Source organism: Pelodiscus sinensis, chromosome 11 (genome assembly GCF_049634645.1).
Source record: "Pelodiscus sinensis isolate JC-2024 chromosome 11, ASM4963464v1, whole genome shotgun sequence".
Classification (NCBI taxonomy): domain Eukaryota; kingdom Metazoa; phylum Chordata; order Testudines; family Trionychidae; genus Pelodiscus; species Pelodiscus sinensis.
In genome coordinates this window covers 45,175,971-45,193,251 of record NC_134721.1, presented here as the reverse complement: position 1 = coordinate 45,193,251, position 17,281 = coordinate 45,175,971, and the positions used below count along the sequence as shown (strand labels likewise).

The following is a 17,281-nucleotide window of genomic DNA, read 5'->3' as shown; positions in this document are numbered from 1 at the left end:
CCCCAATGCCCGACCCCTTGCACCCACCTCCACATGACCCCCCTGCGTCCTTCCCCCCAGACAGCTCTGCACTGGCCCCCGAGCTTGCCCAGCCTTTGCCAGGGGCACCCACATTCTCTGGCCAGGCTTGGTGCAGGAGACGCTCAGGGGCCAGGCCCCCCGGGCCCGCTCTGACCCCCTCTTCCCCCGCCCCAATGCCCCTTTGCTCCGGGTGCCCCTCACGCTGCGCCTGTTCTCTCGCCCACAGCTCGGTGTTCAGGGGCTCTGCCGTCTGCCTGTACAACATGCACGACATCCGCCGAGCCTTCCTGGGGCCCTTCGCCCACAAGGAGGGGCCCAACTACCAGTGGGTGTCGTACCAGGGCCGTGTGCCCTACCCCCGCCCGGGCATGGTACGTGCTCTGGGCCCAGGGACCGGGGGGTGGGGGCCTCACCCTGCAGCCAGCGGGGATCCAGCCCCCAACCTGCCCTCCACCTGGCGTGGCTGCAGGTCGGGAGTGAGGGGCACCGGCAGGGCTGGGGGGCAGGGCTGGGCTGGGCTGGGGGTTGGGAGTGAGGGGCACTGGCAGGGCTGGGGGGTAGGGCTGGGCTGGCAGGGCTGGGGGTCGGCAGTGAGGGGCACTGGCAGGGCTGGGCTGGGGGTCAGCAGTGAGGGGTGCTGGCAGGGCTGGGGGGCAGGGCTGGGCTGGGGGTTGGCAGTGAGGGGCACTGGCAGGGCTGGCGGGTAGGGCTGGGCTGGCAGGGCTGGCGGTCGGCAGTGAGGGGCACTGGCAGGGCTGGGGGGCTGGGATGGGCTGGGGGTCAGCAGTGAGGGGCACTGGCAGGGCTGGGGGGCTGGGATGGGATGGGGGTCGGCAGTGAGGGGCACTGGCAGGGCTGGGGGGCAGGGCTGGGCTGGGGGTCGGCAGTGAGGGGCAGCAGCAGGGCTGGGGGTCAGGGCTGGGCTGGCAGGGCTGGGGGTCGGCAGTGAGGGGCACTGGCAGGGCTGGGCTGGGGGTCAGCAGTGAGGGGCACTGGCAGGGCTGGGGGGCAGGGCAGGGCTGGGGGTCGGCAGTGAGGGACACTGACAGGGCTGGGCTGGGGGGTCAGCAGTGAGGGGCACTGGCAGGGCTGGGGGGCAGGGCTGGGCTGGCAGGGCTGGGGGTCGGCAGTGAGGGGCACTGGCAGGGCTGGGCTGGGGGTCAGCAGTGAGGGGCACTGGCAGGGCTGGGGGGCAGGGCTGGGCTGGGGGTCGGCAGTGAGGGGCAGCAGCAGGGCTGGGGGGCAGGGCTGGGCTGGCAGGGCTGGGGGTCGGCAGTGAGGGGCACTGGCAGGGCTGGGCTGGGGGTCAGCAGTGAGGGGCACTGGCAGGGCTGGGGGGCTGGGCTGGGGGTCGGCAGTGAGGGGCAGCGGCAGGGCAGGGGGAGCAGGGGGCTGTGGGTAGGAGCTGAGGGGCAGCAGAGTCGGGGATACAGTGGCCTGTGGCCCCCCCCCATTTCTCCAGCTGACCTCCCCCACTCGCCCCCACAGTGCCCCAGCAAAACCTTCGGCACCTTTAGCTCCACCAAGGATTTCCCCGACGACGTGATCCAGTTCGCCCGCAACCACCCGCTCATGGCCAGCCCGGTGCTGCCGCAGGGTCGGCGCCCCGTCTTCCTGCAGACCAGCGGGGACGCCACCTTCACCCGCATCGCCGTGGACCGGGTGACGGCCGCCGACGGGCACTACGACGTCCTCTTCATTGGCACAGGTGCACCCCTCCCTGCTGTCGGGCCCTGAGCCCGGGGCTGCACGTGCCCTGAGCGCCCGGCCTGGGGTTGGGGGGCTTCTGCCCCCTGCAGCTCAGGGACAAATTGGGGGCATGCCGGTGGCTCTGTTCTCCGGCCTGGCACTGGCCTGCTGGGTGAGTCCCTCCTCTGCACCGTGCCTCAGTTTCCCCTCTGAGAATGGGGACGATGATAGTGCCCGGGCTGAGCTGAGGGGGCAACGTGCAGGACTGGGGGACTGTCCCGTCCTTGCTCATGCTGAGTGCTGCCTGTGGCCCTCTGGCTTCCCCCCTTCCCTCGCTGCCCGCCGACAGACCTGGGCGGCTGGCGCTGGGAGCCTGGCCTGTCCTCTTCCCAGCCGGGCGTGCGCGTGGGGAGCTGCCTGGGGCGGGACGTCTGGGCCGTGGGTGTGGCCGTGCCTGTCACCCCTCCCCTCCGGCAGACGTTGGCACGGTGCTGAAGGTGGTCTCGGTGCCCAAGGAGAGCTGGCAGAACATGGAGGAGCTGCTGCTGGAGGAGCTGCAGGTGTTTAAGGTAGGGCAGCGGGCAGGTGCCGGGAGCCTGACCCCACCATCTGCATCGGGGCAGGCTGGCGAAGTCTTGCCCCCCCTTCCACGCTGGGCTCCCCCTTGATGTGCCTCGTGCTCTGCTTGTCTCGGCAGGACTCGTCCCCCGTCACCAGCATGCAGATCTCGTCCAAGCGGGTGAGGAGCCCAGCGGGCGCAGGCGGCATCGGGGAGAAAGCGACGGGGGCTGGGGAACCAGCTGGGGGGCTGCCGGGCGTTGTGCCCGCTGCTGTGCCAGGGGCCCTCTGTGGCGGGATCCAGGGCTGGCACTGCGCCCCTCCTTTGTGGCGGAACAGCCCCTCGCAGCTGGTGCCAGCTGTTGTGAGACCATGGGTAGGGCCCGCTGGGGACTGGTGCCGGGTCCTGGCACCCCTGGGGGCCGAGGAGGAGGAGTCCCATGGCGGGGGCTGGAGGAGGTCTGGGGAGACTCACCCACGTCTTGGCCCCTTATTTGGTGAGCTGCCTGAGCCGGGGCAGCCAGCCGGGGCAGGAGGAACCCTCTGCCCCTGCCCCCAGCTGGTGTGCTGTGCCAGGCCCCCGGGGCTCCCCCTGTGGGAGAGCTGGACTGGCTCTAATGCCTTCCGGGTGCCCTGCTGTGGGTGAAGCTGGGGGGCTTCAGGGCCCCTCCTTTCCCCAGGCTGGTGCCTCCGGTGCCCCCGGGTCTGCCTGGGCGCCGGGTCTGCCCCTGACCGTGGCTCTCCCACAGCAACAGCTCTACGTGGGCTCCACAACGTCGCTGTCCCAGCTGGCCCTGCACCGCTGCGGGATCTACGGCAAGGGCTGCGCCGAGTGCTGCCTGGCCAGGGACCCCTACTGCGCCTGGAACGGCACCAGCTGCACCCGCTACATGCCCAACACCAAGCGGTGCGTCCCGCCGCGGGCCCTGGCCAGACCGCGCCGAGCCCGCCCCATCCTGCCGAGCCCTCTGTGCCGAGCCCTCCCCTTCCCGCCGAGCCCTCTGTGCCGAGCCCTCCCCTTCCCGCCGAGCCCTCCCCATCCTGCCGAGCCCTCTGTGCCGAGCCCTCCCCTTCCCGCCGAGCCCTCTGTGCCGAGCCCTCCCCTTCCCGCCGAGCCCTCTGTGCCGAGCCCTACCCTTCCCACTGAGCCCTTCCCTTCCCGCCGCGCCCTCTGTGCCGAGCCCGCCCCATCCTGCCGAGCCCTCTGTGCCGAGCCCTCCCCTTCCCGCCGAGCCCACCCCATCCTGCTGCGCCCTCTGTGCCGAGCCCTCTGTGCCGAGCCCTCCCCTTCCCACTGAACCCTTCCCGCCGCGCCCTCTGTGCCGAGCCCTCCCCTTCCCGCCGAGCCCTCTGTGCCGAGCCCTCCCCTTCCCACCGAGCCCTTCCCTTCCCGCTGCGCCCTCTGTGCCGAGCCCGCCCCATCCCGCTGCGCCCTCTGTGCCGAGCCCTCCCCTTCCCACCGAGCCCGCCCCATCCTGCTGAGCCCTCTGTGCCGAGCCCTCTGTGCTGAGCCCTCCCCTTCCCACCGAGCCCGCCCCATCCTGCCGAGCCCTCTGTGCCAAGCCCTCCCCTTCCCACTGAGCCCTTCTCTTCCCGCCGCGCCCTCTGTGCCGAGCCCTCCCCTTCCCACCGAGCCCTCCCCTTCCCACCGAGCCCTCTGTGTCAAGCCCTCCCCTTCCCACCGAGCCCTCTGGGCCGAGCCCTCCCCTTCCCGCTGAGCCCTTCCCTCCCCTTCCCTTCCCTTTCCTTCCTGCCGAGCCTTCCCCTTCCTGCCACACCCTCCCCTTCCTGCCGAGCCCTCTGTGCCAATCCCTCCCCTTCCCGCCGATTCCTCCCCTTCCCACCGACCAGGGAGGCCCTCGCAGCAGCACAGCCAGTGCTGGCTGCATCATCCCCTCCCTGGCTCTGCCGGGCCTGGGGCACGTCTGGCAGAGCTGGTGCTGCCCAGCCTCGTCCCGGCCTGGCTGATGTGGGGAGACCCAGGCTGGGGCAGGCGCCTCCCCTCAGGGCAACAGGCTCCTGGGGTGGCTCTGGCCTCGGTTTCCCCATCTGTGCAATGGGGAGAATGGCCTGGCCCTACCACCGGGCATGTGGGGAAGCGACGGTACAGAGAGGGAGGTGCCCAGATGCCATGGTGATGGGGGACCAGGTAGGAACAGGCTGACAGCAGTTCAGGACAGGCTAGGGGCTGAGAGAGAGACACCCTGTCCTTCCCCTCATGTTTCAGGGCTGGGGGTCCAGCCGGGCATCCAGAGCAGGGTGCCCTGGGCACAAGGAGAGGGTGCCAGTGCCCCGTCTGTCTGTCCATCCATCCCGCTGCACCCCCACCCTCACCCCTCTCCTTGCTCCCCCTACAGGCGCTTTCGGCGGCAGGATGTCCGGAACGGGGACCCCAACACGCTGTGCTCTGGAGGTGAGTGTGCCCCTCCCTGGCCCCGGGTGCCACCTCTGCCCTTGTGTGACACGTCGGGGTCCCCCTGATCCTGCAGCCCCGTAGCAGCCAGAACAGACTCGTTATCTGCTCAGGCTGGGATTGGGCGTCTGGGTGAGTCAGAGGGAATCACAGCACAGCCAGGTGGGGACCCCGGCCACAGACCAGAGCCCCCCCCCCGCATCACACCCTGCCCCCTCTGCTTGCACACCCTGGCATGAGGAGACACGGGCCCAGGTCACGGCGTGACCCTGCCCGCTCCGGGAGGTGCCTGGGGCACTAGCTCATGCCCGCAGCGTGGCCTGTGAGTCTGGCGTGCTCCTCTGGCCTGCCCAGGGCGCTGTGCCCGCTCTGTGCCACGTGCCACAGGCCCGGGTGTGTTTGCTGACGCGCCCGGTGCCTGCCCGCAGATCCCCACAGCGGCAGCGTGCCGGAGAAGAAGCTGTACGGGGTGGAGGGCAGCAGCGCCTTCCTGGAGTGTGTGCCCAAGTCCCTGCAGGCTCGCGTGCTGTGGACCTACCAGAAAGCCAGCGGCACCCCCAGGAAAGAGGTACGGAGCCTTCCCCCCGCCCGCCGCACTGCGAGGGGCCAGAGGCCGGCCGCACCAGGCTGCTCAGAGCCAGGGACACGTGCCCAGGCTCCTGGGCCCCTGTGCCCCCAGCCGGGCTGCAGCTGTCCCCTCCCACTGCGGCTGCGTGTGCGACTCACGGCCACCCCCGCGGGGACCCTCCCGGCTGCACAGACCCTCCGGCCCCAACCCCTCACTCTCCCCCACTGAGCCCCACCTGCCCTGCCCTCCTCCCATACCCTGTCCTGCCTGGCACCACCCTGCCCCGCCTCCCCTGCCTGGCCCCGCTCTGCCCCACCTCCCATGCCCTGCCCTGCCTGGCCCCGCCCTACCCCGCCTCCCCTGCCTGGCCCCGCCCTGCCCCTCCTCCCCTGCCTGGCCCCGCCCTACCCCGCCTCCCCTGCCTGGCCCCGCTCTGCCCCACCTCCCATGCCCTGCCCTGCCTGGCCCCGCCCTACCCCGCCTCCCCTGCCTGGCCCCGCCCTACCCCGCCTGGCCCCGCTCTGCCCCGCCTCCCCTGCCTGGCCCCGCTCTGCCCCACCTCCCATGCCCTGCCCTGCCTGGCCCCGCCCTGCCCCACTTCCCCTGCCTGGCCCCGCTCTGCCCCACCTCCCATGCCCTGCCCTGCCTGGCCCCGCCCTGCCCCTCCTCCCCTGCCTGGCCCCGCCCTGCCCCTCCTCCCCTGCCTGGCCCCGCTCTGCCCCGCCTCCCATGCCCTCCCCTGCCTGGCCCCGCCCTACCCCGCCTCCCCTGCCTGGCCCCGCTCTGCCCCACCTCCCATGCCCTGCCCTGCCTGGCCCCGCCCTGCCCCACCTCCCCTGCCTGGCCCCGCTCTGCCCCGCCTCCCATGCCCTCCCCTGCCTGGCCCCGCCCTACCCCGCCTCCCCTGCCTGGCCCCGCCCTGCCCCACCTCCCCTGCCTGGCCCCGCTCTGCCCCACCTCCCATGCCCTGCCCTGCCTGGCCCCGCTCTGCCCCGCCTCCCCTGCCTGGCCCCACCCTGCCCCGCCTCCCATGCCTGGCCCCGCCCTGCCCCGCCTCCCATACCCTGTCCTGCCCTGCCCTGCCCTGCTCATGACTGGCTCCACCCTGCTCGTGCTGGCCCCGCCCTCCCCCGCCCAGCCCCGCCCCTCCGTGGGGCCAGCTCTGCCTCGTGCCCCCGTTCCCGGCCCAGCTCTGCTTTTCCCTGGCCCAGGTGCCGCTGGACGAGCGGGTGGTGCAGACGGAGCGGGGCATCCTGCTGCGCAGCGTGGCGCGCCGGGACGCCGGGCTGTACCTGTGCCAGGCCACGGAGCACGGCTTCACGCAGAGCCTGCTGCGCCTCCGGCTGGAGGTGCTGAGCGCCCGGGAGGAGCCGCCCGCCGTGCCGCCCAGCTCCAAGCTGTGGTACCAGGACTTCCTGCAGCTGGTGGACCACCCCAACCTCGGCGCCGTCGACCGGGTCTGCCAGCAGCTGTGGGGCCGCCAGGCCTCCCAGGCCAAGCCCCACAAGTGGAAGCACCTGGAGGAGGCGCGGAGAGCCCGCAAGCGGCGCACCCACGAGCCGCCCCGCGCCGAGAGGGGCCCCCGCAGCGCCGCCACCTGGTGACCTGCCGACTCCCGCTAGGGCCGGCCGGGGGGCCCCACGCGTAGCTAGGGGGGCGGCCACGCCCCTGACCAACCTTCTCCCCCACGGGGCGCAGGGGGCCCGGGCCTGCCCTTCAGCCAGGAGCCCAGGCCATGCACCAAAGACCGGAGAGGAGCCGGGACCACGTGCCTGGCACACACTGCGAGGCCCTCCTGGAGCCATGGGCCCCAGCCTGGAGCACCCCCGCGGGGCACATCCGCCCGATGTGTTCCTTCAATTGGCCTCCCCCCAACATCCTTTAACCCAGCCCCCTCCAGCGTGGGGACCCGGCAGGGCAGCTCCGCACTCAGCGCTGCTCGGCGGCCATGGGGCTCCCCGGGACACGACCACTGGTCTATTTATTAACAGACTGTTACTGATGAATGTAAACCCGCTGCGGCCGCGGATCCTGTCTCGCCATGTGGGCGCGATCCTGGCTGGCGGGTGCCGGGACAGGCAGCAGGGGCCCCCCTTGCAGTGGGGGGCAACAGGGAGAGACCCGAGCCCAGCCCTCGCCTCGGAAGCATGGGTAGGGCAGGGTGAGCGCCGGGTGGCCAGGCAGATCTGCCCTGCGGCGCGGGGGCGGCTGGCACCAAAAGGCTGGCGAGGCAGAGCAGCTCACACCCAGGCGAGGGGGAGGTGGCTGCTCCTGGCCGGGAACGGGGCCTTTCAGCTCAAACCTGGGCTCTGCCACTGCTCGACCAGGGGGACCTTGACCAAGTCCCTTCACCTCTGCGCCCGCCCACCAAGGCCTGAGGAGCAGCCGGGGCATTGAATCCAGTGGGTGAAATGCTCCTGGCTGGAGCTGCATGTTACCCCGTTAGGCCTGGGCCCCATCTGGCCCCGCCCACACTGAGATGGGGCGTGTGGATCAGCAGGCCATCGAACCGGCGCCTTGTCCCCGAGGCTGAGATTTCAGCCAGACCCACGGGGCAGGCGGCCACGGAGCAGCTTCCAAAGCTCCTGCCTGCATGGCCGGATCCCTGGGCCTGGGGCGGGGCCGTGGGCGAGCAAAGAGCAAAGTGCTGTGGGCCCCGGGAGCCAGCCGGCAGGCGTGGGTGGCGCAGGGCGGGAGGAAGGCCAAGCCGGAGAGCAGGGCTGCAGAAGGAAGGCGCGGGCCAGGCCCACCCCGGTGCTGTGAGCTCGGCCCCGGGGCTGGGCACAGAACTGGACCCGCCCGGCGGGACTGTATTAAATTAACACAATAAAAGCAGCTGATGAACCTCCAGCGGCTGGTTTCTGGAGGGCCCCTGGGACCGGCTCTGCGCCTGCCGGGGGGGCGGGGACGTGGAGTCAGCCAGGACTGAACCTGGGGCGCGGGTAGACGCTGCAGGGCTCTGGCAGGCTCAGGGGCCGGGCGGGGGCTAGAGCAGCAGGCCCTGGGGGTGTAGCGCCCCCTGCTGCACACACGCTGCCATCCCATTGGCTCCAACATGAGCCCCAGGCCCCGGAGGGTTGGGGGGAGCTGGGCAGGGGCCGGGAAGCAGAGCGAAGGGCACCCCAGGGCAGGGCTGGCTGGGTCCTGAAGCCTGCAGCTGCCCAGGCTCGGTGGGGCTGGTACCTGCCTGTGACTGGTCCCAGCGGCACTAGCAGCCCCCCTCTGTGTGGTGGGGGACACGCCCCCCTGCTGAGAGTGGCAGAGCCCGGCTCAGGGCCTGGGTTCTAGACTGGCCCATGGCAGGGACGCTGCCCATGGTGGATCCCTCCATCTGTCTCCCCACAGCATGGGGCTGGGCACGGTCCCTCTCCAGGCCTGGGGTTGCACCGGGGGAAAGGAGGGGCCCTCCCCCTCCTCTGCTCATCCGGCTGCAGGGCTTGGGGGGCTGGGTCACCCCACACCTGGTGGGCGCTGGGCCCAGCTGCTACAGAGGGCAGGAGAGCTGACACCCCCCAGGTACACCTGCCCCACAGGCACGGGCCAGGCCTGCGCTGTGGGGTCGGGAGCAAGGGGCCAGGCAGAGCCAGGGTGCAGCTCCTGGGCCTGGCACCGCATCCAGGGCGACGCATTGGCCTCCCTGCCCCTCACTCCATCTCCCCCCATCCCTGCTGCTGGCACTGGCCTCCCTGCGCCCCACAGAGCACTCCCCTACCCCGTCTCCCGTTGCCCCATCTCCCCCCCGTCCCTGTGGGAATGGCCACAGCCACTCAGCATCCCTCACCACCACCCCTCCCCCTCGCCCCCCACAGCCACTCAGCACCCCTCACCACCACCCCTCCCCCTCGCCCCCCACAGCCACTCAGCACCCCTCACCGCCACCCCTCCCCCTCGCCCCCCACAGCCACTCAGCACCCCTCACCGCCACCCCTCCCCCTCGCCCCCCACAGCCACTCAGCACCCCTCACCACCACCCCTCCCCCTCGCCCCCCACAGCCACTCAGCACCCCTCACCGCCCTCCCTCTGCCCCCCACAGCCACTGAGCACCCCTCACCGCCACCCCTCCCCCTCGCCCCCCACAGCCACTCAGCACCCCTCACCGCCACCCCTCCCCCTCGCCCCCCACAGCCACTCAGCACCCCTCACCGCCCTCCCTCTGCCCCCCACAGCCACTGAGCACCCCTCACCGCCACCCCTCCCCCTCGCCCCCCACAGCCACTCAGCACCCCTCACTGCCACCCTTACCCCCACCCCCCACAGCCACTCAGCACCCCTCACCGCCCTCCCTCTGCCCCCCCACAGCCACTCAGCACCCCTCACCACCACCCCTCCCCTCACCGCCCCCACAGCCACTCAGCACCCCTCACCGCCCCCCCGCCTCCCATAGCCACTTAGCACCCCTCGCCTCTGCCCACCTTCCCTTCCCCACCACTGCCCCTTCTCTGTCCATCCCCTTCACAGCTGCTCTCTCTTGTTGCCCCCCCACTTCCTGCTCCACCCCGTTCCCCCCACAGCGCTCTCAGCCCCTGCCGGACCCTGCGTTGGCCGGGCGGGTGACTCAGGGCAGGGCAAAGCCCCGTCACAGGCCTGTTCAGCGCCCTGCGCACCCCGGCAGGGCCAGGCCTTGGCCAGGAGTGTGGCCCCCAGCTCCCCTGGCTCCCCGAGCCCCCGTCACCAGCTCTGTGGGGTACACGTTTGGCTGCTGCCCCGCCTCCCACCCGTGGGGCTGTCGGACGGGTCATGCCCAGCCCAAGCGGTCGCACCAGGGTCGCCTTGGTGTTACGGCCCATGTAGGCCCCCCTGATAGTGCCCTGGGGGGGGCGAAACAACCGGCACCCCCCGCCCTGGGGCGGCAGCTCTGATGGGCAGGGTGCAGGGTCCCAATGGCCCCGGGACAGGACGGTGCATTGGCGGCAGGACACCAGCCCCCTCGGACCTGGCAGGGGCTGGGACGGGCCCGAGGCTGCCGGGTGGCCAGTGGGACGGGCTGGGGCGAAGGGCGGCCGGGGCCCATGGTGGGAGCACTGCCCGGGTGCCCGCTGCCCTGACCTCTGGCGCCAGGGGCCACTGCCCGTGTGGGAACGGCAGCCCGCCTGGCGCAGGGTCCCTGGCTCCGGTCGTACACCCAGACTGGCCTGTTTCCCTGGGCCCACGTGTGGGGCAGGGCCCAGCCCGGTGCTGCCCTGCGGCTCTCGGGCCCCAGGGACGGTGCAGGGTGGAGAATCACCATGGGGCAGGGCTGCCCCAATCTGCCCTCTCCCTGACCCTTCGTGCCCAGTCGGCAGGGGGGCAGCGCCCCTACACTGGGGCGGGGGAAGGGGCTTGGGCAGCAAGGACCTGCCATGGACATGAGCCCCTCGGCCTGGCTCCAGGGCGCCCGCTCTCTGGCTGCCCGCGGCTCCTGGCAGCCGGTGCCACCATCTGCACCGCTCAGCTTCCCTCCGGCCCCGGCCAGGCAGGTGCAGGGCAGAGATGGAAAGGGAATGTGATGCGGGGGGGGGGAGGGGGTGACGGTGACGCTGACGCTGGCCCCTCCCTGACAGTTTCGATTCTCCATTCTCCAGCAGAAAGGAAAATGAAACCGGGGAACTCCCCCCCCCCCCCCCCCCCCGCTCTGCCCCTGCCAGTTAAGGTGGCCTCAGGGTGCAGGCCCAAAGCGTTCCCCTGGATGCTTCTGTGCCCTGACTCCCGCAGGGGGATGCATGTCCCCCCCCCCCCCCCCCCCGCTCTCCTGTTTGGCCAGTTCCTCCTGCCAGGCCTGGGAATGCCACTCAGGCCTGTGGGCCCCTGCGGCTGCTCGGTGTCGGGGTGCCCAGGTGGGTCCGATTGACTCCTAGATTCCTGTGGCCTCCCTGCCCAGCCCAACCGCGGGCGCAGACCGGCCAGCCGAGCGTCGGGTCTTGCTTTTAAAAGGGGCAGGGCCGGAGAACCCCCAGCCCCTTTGGTGAGCTGGTACTTGCCCTGCTGGGGCAGTTCTGTGACCCTGGATCCCCGCCATTCTGGGAACCCCACCCCAGCCGGAAACTGACACAGCTCCGGTCAGTGTCACTCAGGCAGGGAGAGGGGCAGAAACTCAGCCTAGGGGCTGGCATGGACGCGCTCCCCAACCAGGCCTAGGGGCCCCCAGCCGGGACCCCAGCAGCTGGGGATGGGGGTGTGCACTGGGCTGCCCCCTGTTTCCCTCCTGGCCCCTGCCCAGCAGGTGGCTGGTGGGGAATCCCAGCCCTGTAGCCAGGCCACCTTAACAAGCTCAGTCTGACGCCATCCACAGGGGAGGAGGCGGGTGGGGCTGTGCCCGGGTTGCTTAAAAGCAGCAGCAGCGGCAGTGTCAGAGACAGGCAGGAGCAGGGAGCCAAGCTGCAGAGATGGAGCTGTACGAAGTGCCCGCCGGCTCGCTGGATACCTGGATCATGGAGAACCTCCAGCCCAGCGAGGAGTTCCGGCTGCAGGTGAAGGACACCGTCCGGCGGCTCTGTGATTTCCTGAAGGAGACGTGCTTCGAGGACATCAAGCTGTTCAAGACGGTGAAGGTGAGGCTGGGCTGGACCGGGTGCTCGCCAGGGCTCCTTTCAGAAGGGGAGGGCGTGCGTCCAGGACTGGGCAAGCCAAACGCTCCGCGGCGCGGTCCGAGAGCCAGCCGGGCTCCCAAATCCAACCTGGCTGCTCGCTTGCTGGTGGGGTCGGCGCAGGTTTAGCCCAGGATCCTGTCTGGGACAGGGACCTCCAGCGGCTTCAGAGGAAGGCACAAGAGATCCCCTTGCGGACAATTGGACCATCCTTTGCCAGGAGGGGAAGTTTCTTCCTGCCCACAGACTGCTAGCGGCCAGTGCAGCTCTGAAGCATGAGGGTTTGTCTCCCTTGGGCATGTCCCTTCCTGCCAAATGCACACGGGACGTGCTCGTTATCCTGCGGCCTGGGCTGAGACGCTCGTGGCCTCACTGAGCAACATCCGCGGGGTAACGATTTACTGGGGCACCAAAAATACCTCCCAGCTCTTTCCAATGTGGTGCCTTCTAATCTAGCACTATTAGGCAGGGTATCCATCGGCCTTCTCTGACCCAGTGGCTCTCAGCACTCCCCTTTACCAGCCCCAGGACGGGATGTTCATACAATCCCCCCCCCCCCGTCCAATTTATTATGTCTAATCAAATTACACTGGCAGAGAGCTCTTGAGGTTGCAACTCAAACATTCAGAAATGCCAGTGTTAAGGTCACCTGTTTAACCTTAACTCAGCCCCATTGTGCAGCTGCATTACAGTACAGCCTTTAAAGACAGGATCCCCTATTATTTGTGCCGTAGGGCGCTGCCTCACTCAGTGCACAGGGAGGACTTGCTCTAGGGGGATTTGGGGCATGTAGTGAAGGCGAGGGCTGTCTGCGGCCCCTCCTGAACGTACAGCAGTCGGAAGATGTGGGAGGAATGGGGCTGGGGTTGCCGGAAGAGAAGGGAGGGTCTCCTGGGTAAGGCAGCTGAATGCTACCCTGGAGAACTGAACTCTATCCCCACCTCTGACACTGAGTTCCTGTGTGGTGCTGGGCAAGTCACTTAAAAATGTTCCCACAATGTGTGTTCGTTTCTGGGGAGCCTGCCCAGAGTCCTGGGGTCTGACTGGCTGAGCACTCCTAGCCACAACTGAAGCCACAGGGAGGTGGGCTTTGACCATGCAACGTGTTCTACACCTGCTAGTTATCCGGTGGGCTGGCCAACCCCGGCCTGGCTGTACTGAGCGTGGGCGAAGGGAGCGATTGGAAGGGTCGTAGCTGGGTGGGTGGCGAAAGGCGCAGCCCACGGACGCCCCACTGCCACGTTTCAAGTCCCTGCCCCAAAGCCTGCAGGGGGCGCCCAGGTGCTAGAGCATCTTAAGACAAAAATCTAACAGCCGCTTCACTCGCCAACAGCGTCTCTGCTCCCCCCGCGCCTGGTCTGGCTCTTGACAAAAGGCCGAGGAGTTGGGGGTAAAAGTTCCCAGAAACAGGGCAGCCCTGGCGCGGGAACGGTCCATGCAGGTTCAGTGCGGCTCTCGGGGCCTGGCCAGAGGGATCCGTTCACTACAGCTGTCCCTGCCAGCGCTGCCCAGATGCCCCATTTCCTCTGCCTCCGTTGTGGCCGTCTGCTCTGGCACCTGAATGGGGAGCCCCCGGCCTCGGCCAGCTCTGACCCCCACCCGCTGTCTCATGAGCCCCAGTGTCTCCGTGCCCCCAGCACTGCGGCTGGGCGCCGGGCCCTGGGGCGACTCCGCGCCCTGGGGGCGTCGCGAGGGCAGCACAATGAGCGAATGCTTCTGTTCCCTGGCAGGGCGGCTCGGCAGGCAAGGGGACGGCCCTGAAGAACAAGTCGGACGCGGATCTGGTCCTGTTCCTCAGCTGCTTCTCCAGCTACAAGGATCAGGCGGATAAGCGCGCGGCTGTGCTGAGCACCATCGAGCAGAAACTGAACCGGTGCCGGCAGAGCATCGCCTACAGCGTGGGCGTGGAGCTCTCGACACCGAAGAGGAAGGGCGTCTGCCCGCGCTCGCTCTCCATCACCATCCAGTCAAAGAAGCGGCAGGAATCCATTGAGGTGGACATGCTCCCGGCCTATGATGCCTTAGGTAGGCACCGCGGATCCCTGCCCCTCAGCCTGGCCCCCTGAGCCCCAGGAGCCTCGTGGGGCCTGGGGTTTGTCCTGAGAGCTCCTGGGAACAAGGGTGCGCCTTGTGCATGGACATGGGACAGGCCGCCCCTCGGAGCCCCCAGGCACACACTCCCCTGGCACCAACGGGGCAGGAGTCCCGAGCTGGCCCACTGTGACCCTTCCCTCCCCTTCCAGGGCATGTGACTCGAGGCACCAAGCCCTCTCCCCAGATCTACGAGGCGCTGATCCGGACCGGCGCCGGGCCCGGGGAGTTCTGCACCTCCTTCACTGAGCTGCAGAGGGACTTCGTGAAGCGGCGCCCGGCCAAACTCAAGAACTTGCTGCGGCTGGTAAAGCACTGGTACAAAGAGGTGAGGAGCCCGCGCTACCCACTGTCTCTCACTGCCTGTCAGATGCAGAGGTCTCCCTGCAGCAAGAGGGGGAGGTCCCCCTCAGGTAGACCCCTTGGCTTCCCAGCGGCTGTCTTGGCTTTGGCTGCTCTTTTCCTAGCCCGCTGGAAGTGGGGTAACACGGGGATCCTTCTGTTTCAGAAGCACGGACCCCTGCCCCCTATACTAACGGAGAATCCCCACTTGTGTTAGCAATATAGGGCCTTGACACACAGCTGAGCAGCTTGGATTCCACATACGCACTAGTTGGTTCACGGTGCCCCGGTTCACCTTCCCCAGCCCCTGCTAAGCACCCAAGGGTGTGGGCAGAGCACAGGGTGTAGGCTGGGGGGGACCACACCTGGCCATGCAGCAACAGAGATTTGAGGCTCCGTACTCCCACTTCATGTCTCAGGCCGGTTTCCCCCGTTGCTTTCCCAGCTTTCCCAGAGGGTGTCGGGTTTGCCAGCCAAATACGCCCTGGAGCTGCTGACCATCTACGCCTGGGAGAGCGGCACTCGGGAGGCAGAGAACTTCAGCACCGCTGAGGGGTTCCGGACGGTGATGGAGCTGCTGGTCCGGTACCGCGAGCTCTGCGTCTACTGGACCGAATTCTACGACCTCACGTCCCCCGTGATAGGGCCCCATGTCAAACGGCTGCTGCAGGCGCCACGGTGAGACCCCGTCTGCTTCCTCCCGCCCCTGCATGGCTCACGGACACCAGCCTGCCTTCCTGGGGGGGGGGGGGGTCTGTCGGACCTGGGGACAAACGGGCAGCGTCTCTCCGCCTGCCCCCGCGGTTACACTCAGCACCAGTGCAGCAGTGGGGCCGACAGCCTACGGCCCGCAGCATGACCTGCTCGAGGTGGAGCCAGGCTGCCGTGGGGGGCGTACGCTGCCAGGGAGCCCCCAGCCCCATGGAGCTCACCGGCCAAACCCCATTAACTGCAGGGAGAGGGGTTCCACTGGGCAGCAGCCTTCTGATGGAGGACGGGTGGGGCGCTCACAGCCTGGCACATGCATGTCACCTACTTTGCCACCATTACCCATGCCTCAGTTTCCCCAGGGGCACGGTGGGAATGAGGACACTGAAGGCGTGAGGGCTTGTGAGTGCGTGTGGCATCCGGCAACACCCTGGGCTGGCAGTGGCGGCAGGCCGGGGCAGATAGCAGAGCTCCCGGCCACAGGGCAGTTGCTTAGCCAGGAGCCATTGACGGAAAGAACCCATTGTGTGTTTGCAGCCCCGTGATCCTGGATCCAGCCGACCCAACAGGAACCCTGGGGCGGGACAAGAAGTGGGACCTGCTGGCGAAAGAAGCGGCTGTCTGCCGGGACAAGCTGTGCTGCAAGAACGGCCTCGCCCCCATCCGCTGCTGGGACGTGCAGGTACCCACGGCTCGCGGGGCCACGTCCCACAGCTGCCCCTCAGAGCCTCCCCACCATGCAGTAGCTGGCAGCTCCTGCTGTGGCCTATGTTCCTGCCCCCTCCCCACAGCGCCCCCTGCTGGAAAAGGCTGGGACTGGAGGAGCCAGGAGGCCCCCTCCACCCAGTGCTCCTCCCCCTCCCCACAGCGCCCCCTGCTGGAAAAGGCTGGGACTGGAGGAGCCAGGAGGCCCCCTCCACCCAGTGCTCCTCCCCCTCCCCACAGCGCCCCCTGCTGGGACGGGCTGGGGCTGGAGTAGCTGGGACCCCCCCCAGCCAGCATTCTGTCCCTCCCCACAGCGCCCCCTGCTGGGAAAGGCTGGGACTGGAGTAGCTGGGACCCCCCCCCCCCAGCCAGCATTCTGTCCCCTCCCCACAGTGCCCCCTGCTGGAAGAGGCTGGGACTGGAGGAGCCAGCCAGTGCCCTGCTCCCCTCTCTGATGGCCCCAGAGCTGCAGGAAACGTTCCTGTTGGGCTCCCACTCCCACACCAGGCTGCTGCTGCCCCACTGAGCAGTCTGAGCCCTGCTCACCCCCCTCTCCCTGTCTCTCTTGCAGCCAGCCAGACCCGGGCAGGTGATGGTGACACAGCTCTCCGGGGTCAGCCTGGCCCTGCAGCTGAGCCCCTTCACTACCTTCTGGGAGGTTAAGGAGGAGCTCGAGCGTGCCTGGAGCATCTCTCCCTACATGCAGCGCCTGGCCCTACGGGAGCCCCGCCTGGCCAACCAGCCGCTGCCTGACAACACCACGCTGGCATCCCACGGCATCTTCGACAGCACCGCGCTGCTGCTGCTGGTAACCGAGCCCCAGGAGATGCAGATCTTCGTCAAGGCCCACAACGGCAGAACCTCCGTCTATGACGTCCGCGCCAATGACACCGTGCTGAGCTTGAAGACGCGGGTGGAGAATCAGACAGGGGTCCACGCCAGCCAGCAGCGCCTGACGTACGACTCCAAAGAGCTGCAGGACGACCACACGCTCGCCCATTACAGGATCCGGAGCCAGAGCACAATCTTCCTGCTTTTGCGCCTTAGAGGGGGGTAGGGCGCTCCCTGGCCCCCCGGAACTGCATCTCCTCTGGCAGGCGTCTGCTGGGTTCCAGGAGGGAGAGCAGCACAGAGGAGACCGCAGCTGGCAGGTCTCTGTTTCCCAAGAACTATTGTGTGAAATCTAATGCCCCCGCTTCCAGAATCAGCCATGTTTTCCATCGCGCAGGCCCATCCCCGCACCTCCTGCCACAACTCCCAGAAGCTGGTTTCCCTTGCCCGCCCCATGCCCCTCTCGGGAGGCCTGGCCCCCACGCAGAGATGAGTGCTGGCCGCCCACCAGACACTTGTTCCTTAGTCCTGTTGTTCTAGCCCCCTTCCTTCTCCACCCCCGCCGCTCTGCTCTGTCGCCATCTCCATTACCGTGTGTGCCGCTTGTCATCCGAAATAAACAGCTGCCGTGAGCCCTGGCTCCCGAGTCTTGTGTCCATGGCACGCGAGTCCCATCTGCCCCACGGATACAGCCAGCCGGGGGTCCTTTGGAGAGGGCCGGGCCTGAGGGATTGTTGGATCATCTTTTGGAGCCCCTGTGTCTCGCAGCCTGGAGCCCTGCCCCACAATAA

General features: G+C 68.8%; 2 protein-coding genes across 8 annotated transcripts in view; both read left to right on the top strand.

Moving 5' to 3' along the window:
* The window catches only part of SEMA3B (semaphorin 3B), a 36,331-nt gene extending 28,236 nt beyond the window's left edge, over window positions 1-8,095 (top strand). For all 7 annotated transcript variants that reach the window (XM_075939543.1, XM_075939546.1, XM_075939540.1 and 4 more), the window contains exons 11-18: window positions 248-392; window positions 1,510-1,729; window positions 2,188-2,279; window positions 2,408-2,449; window positions 3,018-3,175; window positions 4,626-4,681; window positions 5,110-5,249; window positions 6,461-8,095. In XM_075939543.1, the coding sequence (XP_075795658.1) occupies window positions 248-392; window positions 1,510-1,729; window positions 2,188-2,279; window positions 2,408-2,449; window positions 3,018-3,175; window positions 4,626-4,681; window positions 5,110-5,249; window positions 6,461-6,853 (1,246 nt within the window). In that variant the 3' untranslated portion in view covers window positions 6,854-8,095. The remainder of the gene's footprint in view (window positions 1-247; window positions 393-1,509; window positions 1,730-2,187; window positions 2,280-2,407; window positions 2,450-3,017; window positions 3,176-4,625; window positions 4,682-5,109; window positions 5,250-6,460) is intronic.
* A 3,462-nt stretch (window positions 8,096-11,557) lies between these two features.
* On the top strand, window positions 11,558-17,122 carry LOC102450441 (2'-5'-oligoadenylate synthase 1-like). The gene is made up of 6 exons (XM_075939530.1): window positions 11,558-11,777; window positions 13,544-13,838; window positions 14,057-14,232; window positions 14,692-14,924; window positions 15,492-15,636; window positions 16,231-17,122. Exons 1-6 carry the CDS (start codon window positions 11,613-11,615, stop codon window positions 16,714-16,716), a joined length of 1,500 nt encoding a protein of 499 aa, XP_075795645.1. The 5' UTR covers window positions 11,558-11,612; the 3' UTR covers window positions 16,717-17,122.
* The last annotated feature ends 159 nt before the right edge of the window (window positions 17,123-17,281 follow it).